The sequence below is a fragment of the Megalops cyprinoides genome, chromosome 11 (assembly GCF_013368585.1).
Source record: "Megalops cyprinoides isolate fMegCyp1 chromosome 11, fMegCyp1.pri, whole genome shotgun sequence".
NCBI lineage: Eukaryota > Metazoa > Chordata > Actinopteri > Elopiformes > Megalopidae > Megalops > Megalops cyprinoides.
Window position 1 is genome coordinate 31,865,955 of NC_050593.1, and position 9,026 is coordinate 31,874,980.

Genomic DNA, 9,026 nt, shown 5'->3' on the forward strand with positions numbered 1-9,026 from the left:
TCAAAGCATAACTCTAAGTGTTGTTGTACGTCCCGTAAACTCGTAATTGGTAGATGTGCAGGCTAGTTGTCATCCAACCGACAAAAGACTTCGCCGGGGTTGTCATTCGTTCACTAAAATAGCAGAAAGGATAACTCAAAAACAAGCGTAGAGGTTGTGGCAGAAAAAAATGCACTGGAATTTCTGAAACTGCGGATTTTGAGGACATTTGAACGTCGTTTAAATGTTTGATACAACACTCAAAGGGTCTTAGACATCCATCTAGCGACGTAATGTAGAATGGCAACTGTGAAAAGGAGACGGCATGCCTTGATCCAGCCCTAGCCGATTGGCTGAGCAGTCGTGCGAACTCATCTTTAATTGGTTTTTCACACAGGGATCTCTAGGTTTTCATTGGTTTGGTTAGTGACGTCACAACACAGGACTTTTAAATAATCAGACGTGTTGAAATCATATTGCGGCGTACTGAACACACGCTATTCGTCTTGGAAATGATAGTGTTTGGAAAAGCGCATTGGTGCGGAGATTGATACTGGTAAAGTAGTGACCGCTGCCAGTGAGTGCACTTTTTGCTTTAACTTGTTCGGACGTTGTGGGTTCCTCCAAATATAGTGCTTTTTCCGGTGCGCATTAGGTGTTGGGTCGCAAATTGAGACTTATGACACGCGTGGAATAAACGAGCAACCCTTAAAATGACATGTTTTCTAACGGAACTTTAAGGGGCGATGTCCCCGTTCATTATACAAAGTCAGCTTTGAACATCCGCCCTTGGTTTTATTTTTCTGGCTGCTGTGTGATTTAGTTCACATTCTTTCCCCGGAGCACGTGCGGTGCATTACAGAAAGCGCCTTGCAAAACAAGCGTCTACGACTGTCACGTTAACTACCATAATTTTTCATAGGGAAGCACGAGGTGCTACTGAGGAACATCTAGTACGTCTGGAGGCAAAATGAATCTAAATTTCTAACATGACATTTGATTGCTCAATTTTAAACTCTGTATTTGCTGAGCAGATATCCTTGTCCAAAGCAATTTACATAAATGTATAATCCGTTTATAAATTTGGATATGTGTACAGCTGGAAGTCAGGTGAAGTACCTTGCAATGAGGCATGCCATGATAATGAACCTGCAACCATCTTGTTACAAGTTCATTTTTTAAAAATCAGTATGCTGGCAAATCTATTGCATTTGATCCTTGTGAATTATTCTGGGCGTAACAACAAACAGGCAGTTATGTGGGCCCAGGAATAGATGTGCCTCCATTGTGAAACATACATCTGCTTGCCATCCACACAACCAAGGAAATGACCTTTCGTAACCTTTCAACTACACACCTGCATCATGCTTTGTAGCTTTTCATTTTTTTAATTGCATGTCTATGAGATGTGTACAGGAAAATGCTTTTCATAATTACACACAAGGAAGAAAAAAAAACATTTTACAAACAACGCATATTAATGTCATTAAGGGGTGACTGCTGTTGTACAAGAAATTGATCAAGATTTTTGCTAGACCGCTAGTACATAGCAATAATACATACATAACAGATAAACAAAATGCTATATGTGTTTTGTGTCCTTAACAGCCAGTTTGGGATTGTATACTAAACTCTAATGTTAACCCCAGTTTGTTTTAAAATTTCTGATCTGGTGTCAGTCTCTCAGAAGAATTGATTTATGGTCAACCTCACACAACTAAAGCTTTATGGGGTTTATCTGTAATTGTCTCTCATTTTCAATGATCCCTGATCCTAGACCAGGGGTCGTTACAACATTAACATCAAGAAACACAAAACACTGAGTGGACATGTGGATTATACTCAGATATATTGCTTAAAAATATTGCTAAGACATGAGTGCTACAGATAGAAATGATTAAAACATAAAAACAGTTATGAGGTAAATACAGTTGAGGCTCATGTAAAACTTGAGAACTTAATTTTACAATATGTGGTTCCAATAAATAAACAGAATAAATACTGTAATGTAAGTCAATGCAAAGAATGTCAGGGTTGTGGTATGCTCAAATATGTCCATTTACCACTAGAGGGCACACAATACCTCTAGTAGTATTAGTGAGCATGATGTCACCTTGTCATCCTGGTATGATCCATACCACGTGGATCACCAAGACAAGGTTAATGAGCAGCCACTTGTCATATGAAGAGGTTCTTCCTAAGAGTGTGTCGTAGGCTGACGTGGTACATCTCTTCTGGGTTCTTCTGATTGTGCTCATATATTACCCCATTCACCTCTGTGAGAATGTCTACAAGGTGCTTCCCCCTGTAATGCAACATATCACATTAGGAGAACTTTCAGGACTTTGCATGTGGGCAATATTCACTGGAAGCAATTCACACACCCCTCCCCAACCCCACCAAAGATTTGCCTTTCTTCAGTTTCTAGGGCTGTATAGTCAGGTTAACACAAGTTAACAAGTGGTAGTGCTTGAATGGTGTTATGCTCACACTCACTGGTCTGGGAGTGCCTGGTCTGACAGTGTTGCACATTCAGCTTGGATGGATACACCTCTGTTCTCTTGTGCTGGAAGTTTCTCATAAAAGCATCTGCTAAGTAAATGTAATTGTAATGTAATGGTGTCTGTACCTTGTCTGTCCTTTCAGCAGGCTGGTGCTGAGAGCCTGCAGGTACACAGACCGATGCCTGATGCTTTCCAGCTGCCGGGAGTCAGTCTTGCACAGGCTCCAGAGGAGGTCTGCGTCGTTCGGGATAGTCTGCACGCGGTGGACGGCGGCCGGCCCATCGGTCTCGAGGTCCTCGTCCCGGAAACCACGGCAAGCCTGGGGCTCGGGGACGCTGTAGCACTGCAAGAAGAAAAGCTTGGGCTTGCCGGCCAGTGCCGGGCAGGCCTCGGTGGTGAAGAGGTGTCGGACGGTGTCCAACCGCAGCCTCCGGCCCTGCGTCTCGGTGGCCAGCAGGTCAGTGTCAGTGGCCCGGCTGAGGATGCAGCAGGCGAAGGCATCGGCTCCCCTGAGCTCCGTCGACCGGGAGACCTCCCTCAGGGCAGACAGGGTCTCTTCCACACTCAGCCACTTGTGCAGGATCACCCTGAAGCGCAGGTGGCTGAACGTCTGCTCCAACATGTCTGGGAAGCAAATAAATAAATACAAAACTACGATTACTGGCTGTGACTAAGGTGCCCTGGAATCCACAGTATCACCCCTCCCACACACATGCACACATTTATTACATTACATTCATTCATTACATTACACTCATTCATTCAGCTGAGAAATGAATGTAATGCAAATGAATGTAATGTAATTCACACACACACACACACACACACACAAACACACACACGCACACACACATACACAAGTGAGATATTCCTCCTATGGAACAACCACTCCCTGTTACCAAGAGATGGTTGCTAATAAGAGTTTCCACCACGGCAGCCCCTACAGAGGACCTTGTGCTGTGTTTTTCCTAAGAGACACACTCACCTGAGCAAATTACAGCCCCTGTGTTTTATTACACGTCTAAGGAGGGGATGTCATGTGCTGTCAGTTTATTGGAATGGACAGACTTTCTGAGGTTCTGCTACAGTGCTACTATCAAGAATTTAGACTCGTAAGTTGAATGAACTGAAATGTGCTCCTAAGGAATTGATAGAATATCTTTAATTTTCTGTTTGAATATATTTAAAATGTAAATATCGAAGCTAAATCTGAAATCATATGCAAGTAAATCAAATCAAATTCATCTAAACCTGTAACAGTCCAGTCCACTGCTATTTCAAGGTATTCTTGGCTTCATCCTAAGCATTGCATCTTAAGCACTGACAGCCGTCAGATGAGCTACACTGTGACGCATAGAGGATACAGTCACTGTGTTTTCACAATCAGAATGTAATGGCCTTCATCATATACCGACATAAAGGACTGAGTATATGGAAGCATGGTATAGTGGGTAAGTAACTGGCTTTGTAACCTGAATTCAAGTGCGAGCCACTGGGGTTGCACTGCTGAGCACAATATTTAACCTGATATCCTGCAGAAGTCTATTAATACACCTGGATACTTACCAGGTAAAATGTGTATAACAACAAAACCATGGTAGCACAGTATCTCAGTTGGCCAGTGCATGTTTACATGCTTAGGTGGTGAAGCTAATGCAAAGGAATGGACCGATAATCAGAAGAATGTGTCGGATCAGAACATTGGTATGTTTGCCTATTTCCCAACAGGGGTAAATGGATCATATCAACAGAACTGAAGTAACCAAAACAAAGCACACCTTCTGTTGTACACTGTATTAGTGACCTGTCATGTCACGGATACACCATGACAAATCCAGTAACAAATCTGAACATCCAAAGTGAAACCGTGAATTGAAAATGCCACCCGTGTAACAGAAAAAGCTGCATATTACACATCATATGGAGATGCAGCTGGAGAGCACTCACCCCCATCACTGCCCACGCAGTCTACGATCACACACACGCCGCGGGGGTCAGCTCGCATCCTGTACATGTCCACGGCACCCTGCAGCACAAAGGGGCGGAATGCTTAACCCGGGCAGTGCGCTACGACAATGCTGACAGGCCAGAGCCAGGAGGACAGAGGCCATGAGTACTTTAGATACAGGAAGGTCTTTGTGTGGTTCAGTTGGGGGGTGTGGGGAGGGGGGGCTGGTAACAGGGGAATTTAAATGAACCTCACAAGATGGTTAGTAAACGTCACTAAAAAAACCAAACAAAACATGAAAAAATACAGCTATGTTTACTCAACACTTCTCTGACGTATGTGCAAGTCTATATTAACCCAGCCAGCAGTGACTGTCAATTTGAGTTCTCAGATGACTCAATACTTCACAGTGACTTACTCAATGACCTAAATGAATCATTCACTCAAAGTGGCCACAACTGAAGGCGGGACTCAGTGCTCTCATTAATATTCTTGAGAAATGAAACCAAGTGGGTCGCAACAGGAAGTGTGGAGTGAGGCAGGAAATTTGGGTTACGCACAGAGGAAGTGCCATGCAGGACAGCTAACCAGCCATTTCACAACACAAAGTTAAAAATTAGACAGCAATTCCACAAAGCAGACTTTTTCTTTTAAAAGAAACATCTTTGTGTATTACCTGACAGTACTGCCACCCGGTTTCAGGCACTGAAAATTTCATGTTCTCTGGAGCTGAAATGAACATAGGCATTGCAAAAAAAAAAAAAAAAAACAAAGAGAAAAGAGAGCACCAATGTCACAAAATGGAAAATGACATTGTGTCAACACATTATTGTCGGCTGTGAATCATTGTCTACCACTGCAGCTAGAGCAAGTATGTGAGAGGACTCACCATGGGGTTTGGGCAGCCGATGCCAGACAGAGGGAACAGGGGGGGCACTGGGGGTCACGGGGGGCTGTGGGAGAGAACACAACAGACGGTTTTGGCGGACAGAGCATGGACTTTACACACAGCTGGGGCTGGTTGGAACTAGCACACAAATTGAATGAATCATCAGGCTGACAAAAAGGAGGGCAGAGAAATTACATGTATATGTAAATGTAAATGTACACACTCACCGGAAACTTTGTAAAGCCTTGCTGTTTCCTCACTGGTCTCTGAACAAAATTTGGCTGGAATTTCGGACCTGCAACTAATTTGAGAGTCTAATGTCAGATTGAAAGAAAACCACCACACAATCAGATTCCCTGTTGATAGTTCCCCTTTTCACGAGTCTCCTCAGCCACCACACAGTGTCGCCGAAAACTGCCACTCAAGCAAATACATGAGGAAATACAATGTGCACTTATAATGAGCCTGGATTTTCCACCTGACATGTTTTTTAAAAGCCAAGAGAAAATGCAAATCCCCCCAAGACAAATATGCACCAAACACATGGTTGACCTAAACCAGTTTGTGCTCTTAGTAAACCCATGACATCATTATGTTAATCACAAAACTGCAATCCAAATGGGCACATTTGTTTTAACTTCCCAGCAATGAGGAAAAAAAAAAACAGCTAATCATAGACTTTGGCTCCTTTTTTCCCCTTTTCAACTTACACGTCAGCATGAAAGAGGAAACAGTAAAAGGTCTCTCAATCCCAGCTGGGCATGATGTCACATGTCATTATTCTGAATAACAGCAGAGGAGTCCCAAGAACAAATCCTCACCTCTGTTCTGGTACATTTCAACCTTCTTAGCGAGGTCCAACCGATGGATATTACTCAGACACTCATAAATCAGGTCCACCTTCTCACAGGAGATCTTGTCCAGCATCTCCAGCTCCACAACAACATCCAAGAAACACTGTTGAAAGCAATGAGGAGGGAGAGGTTCAACAAGAGTCCAGTCAGCTTGGTCTATAGATGAACAACTTCAAGCCCTCCTCCTGCCCAAAATTGAATAATGGTGATAAAGATGAAATCAAAACCCAGCAGAGCAATGAACACAACGTGTAAAGGTACCTAGTATTCCTTCTCAAAATTCGCCACAACAGTAAATAAGTATGCTATGAAAAATACTGGTTTGCAAACCATGGAAAACATAAACACATAGTGGTAATGTCAGACTTCATTTCCCCACCCCCGCTAAAAGTCCAAGTCTTATGGAAAGTCTTGTGAAAGCCCTAATAAAAGGATTCTATCATCCAATTTAAAAATGCAAAATGCTTCCCAGAAAGCAAAACTGTTCGTCAGTGAAAGAAACTAACATTAAATTGTGTCATTTTTTTACATTAAACCACCTTAACCAAGATCTGACTTATGTTTAGGTCTGTAAGTTGGCATGATGGCTCCCAAAGCAACACTCACAAAATCTGACTTCATTCTTAACACCACTAAGTACAGAGAGAGCCAATTGGCTTGAATTTCATAGTCTCTCAAATCCTCTTACCGTAGCGTTGTCCAATCTCCCTTTTGGTACTGTGCCACTCAGCAAGAAAATGAGGGACCTCAACTCCTCTTTATCCATGTCTTCACTTACATCTGCCATCAACACTCTTGAACATAAAGGTTTTTTTGAATGAATGAATAAATAAATTAATTAATTAATTAATGAGAACTCCTGAAACATGTTTTGAAAAGGTAACTATATATGTGGCACTTCTGACCTAGCATTCTGATCTAACATTTCAAAATCCATCATGAAATTATTTTTTTGTCTTGTCAGGCAAGTCTAGGAGGCTAAATTTATCCTGAATTTGTTCAGTAAACTCAGTGATTCCCAACACAGCAATACCAATTAATTTGTTTAATTATTGACTTGTGTGAATAAATTTAACTTTCCCGTCCCTGTTCTTAAGCTTTAACTGATGTGAAAAGGAAATACTTGTAGCGCAGCCCTACAGGACAGTTTTACCACCACTTTATACTACATTCAACAGGTGTGTTTTAAAGGTTATCAACGGCAATCCTTATTTTAACTTTATGAGACATTAAAAATGACCAGGTTAGTTCAGCCACATAAACATAAAGGATAAATCACCTGTATTCTGAAACAACACATCCAGTTCCCAGCATTCCTTCGACATCCTTTTTGTTAGCCCGCAGCACCTTCTTCAAAATGTCAAATCGCCCCATCCTGAACATAAGCTCCAGCAGAAACATCTGGTCCACCTCTCCATGGCTCATCAGAGATTTCAACGTCCCTTTCACGTCCCCCACACAGCAGTGAGCGGCCAGGTCTCCGCACAGGTAGACCAGCCTCCTGGACTCATCCAGGCTGAGTTCCTCAGCTATCCGGTTGATCGTCTGACATAGCTGCCCGTCGGCCATTGTAGAGCTTTCCTTTTCTGCCGTGAAACGAGACAATTATGTCAAATGAGGTTCACAGCACGGTCTTGTATTCTATTGAATATCTTACAAGTGGTGCTTTGTGTTCTTGTGTATCCTAACATTAACAGTAGTGACAACAAAAGTGGCAGTTATATAAAAAAATTTTGTGAAAAGTTCTTGATAAACTGGAAATAACCCAAACATCCACAACGCATAAATTGAAAGTGATGGACCAATCAGCCTACCTTGAGGGGTCTTTTAGATTAGGGAAGAAAAGAGCGATCCATGCTTTTCATCAATGGCGTATTGATAGTAAGATGAAACAAAGAAGTAACATGAATATTTATAATGAAACAAGAATGTTTCACAGCAGTATCCTGTCGTTGCTGAAACAGACAAACAGTTGGGAATTCATTAATAGATTTCAGCATGGTAGAACAGTTGTATGATGTATCATGTATCAGATAAAGATGAAGCAACACTCACCATAAATAAAATCGACAAGACAAATCCCGCCACATCTACAACAAATAATAACTAGCTTGCCAATTTTACTACATAGGTTATGCTGACAGACAGACATAAACGCGGTGAGAACTTGAATTGACTTCTCTGTTCTCTGTTCATTGAGAATTGCCCGTTGCGTATTCATGACGCATTTTAGCTGAATAGAAAGAGGAACGAAAATAGCAAGCTGAGGTTTCGCTTTTCCGGGTCTAAGTAGACGGAGTCTAGTGTTAATGTTAAGGTCAATTTAAGTATAAAGGCATACCGTATTCGTCGATGTTGGTCATACTCCATTTTCCAAACCGTCACTAATTTCATCGCAGCACTATGAGCTATAGAGAAAGTGAAAGTATTTTCATGTGTAATTTATCATACCTAACAGCCAAGTCATACAATAAGCATGGTGACTCTGTACCTTGAACAAGTTATTATTACTATATTCCGTGTTAACGTAATCCCCCGAGGAAAGGGACTGCTAAAAGCAGTCATTTTCAGACTCACTGCACCCCCGCCCCAAAAAAACCAAAAACAATAGTACAAGAAGAAATATAAATAATCATAATCCATGTGAATATACAGGCACACTCCTCACATTAAAATGGATTTTGATGAGTGACATATAGTGTCATGGAAAATGTTTTATTCTTCAAAGAGGTAAAGGAAGAGGATTTTAGCTTCTGAAAGCTGCCAGACAACCTAGTTTATATAAATCGGGGGAGATTTAAATCAAGTCGGTTATCGTGAAGATGAGGCCTACATCTTCACAATCCGCCTAA

General features: G+C 41.8%; 1 protein-coding gene across 2 annotated transcripts; it reads right to left on the reverse strand.

Annotated features, from left to right (window-relative positions):
- Nucleotides 1–1,476: 1,476 nt before the first annotated feature.
- LOC118786041 (CASP8 and FADD-like apoptosis regulator) lies at nt 1,477–8,567 on the reverse strand. 2 transcript variants are annotated; one of them, XM_036541064.1, is made up of 11 exons: nt 8,516–8,567; nt 7,989–8,129; nt 7,454–7,760; nt 6,863–6,968; nt 6,142–6,277; nt 5,548–5,621; nt 5,321–5,384; nt 5,108–5,160; nt 4,431–4,509; nt 2,609–3,107; nt 1,477–2,284 (listed from the first exon to the last, which is right to left on the reverse strand). In XM_036541064.1, exons 3-11 carry the CDS (start codon nt 7,741–7,743, stop codon nt 2,158–2,160), a joined length of 1,428 nt encoding a protein of 475 aa, XP_036396957.1. In that variant the 5' UTR covers nt 7,744–7,760; nt 7,989–8,129; nt 8,516–8,567; the 3' UTR covers nt 1,477–2,157. The 2 variants fall into 2 exon arrangements, with proteins under 2 accessions (XP_036396957.1, XP_036396955.1); XM_036541062.1 differs by lacking the exon at nt 8,516–8,567 and adding an exon at nt 8,230–8,356.
- Nucleotides 8,568–9,026: the final 459 nt, after the last annotated feature.

Coding starts and splice junctions, on each gene's coding strand:
- LOC118786041 (XM_036541064.1), bottom strand. CDS start 7,743: ATGGCCGACGGGCAGCTATGTCAGACGATCAACCGGATAGCTGAGGAA. Junction 6,969..7,453: donor TGTGTTGTTTCAGAATACAG/GTGATTTATCCT, acceptor TTTATGTTCAAG/AGTGTTGATGGCAGATGTAA. Junction 5,385..5,547: donor AAGGCTTTACAAAGTTTCCG/GTGAGTGTGTAC, acceptor TCTCTCCCACAG/CCCCCCGTGACCCCCAGTGC.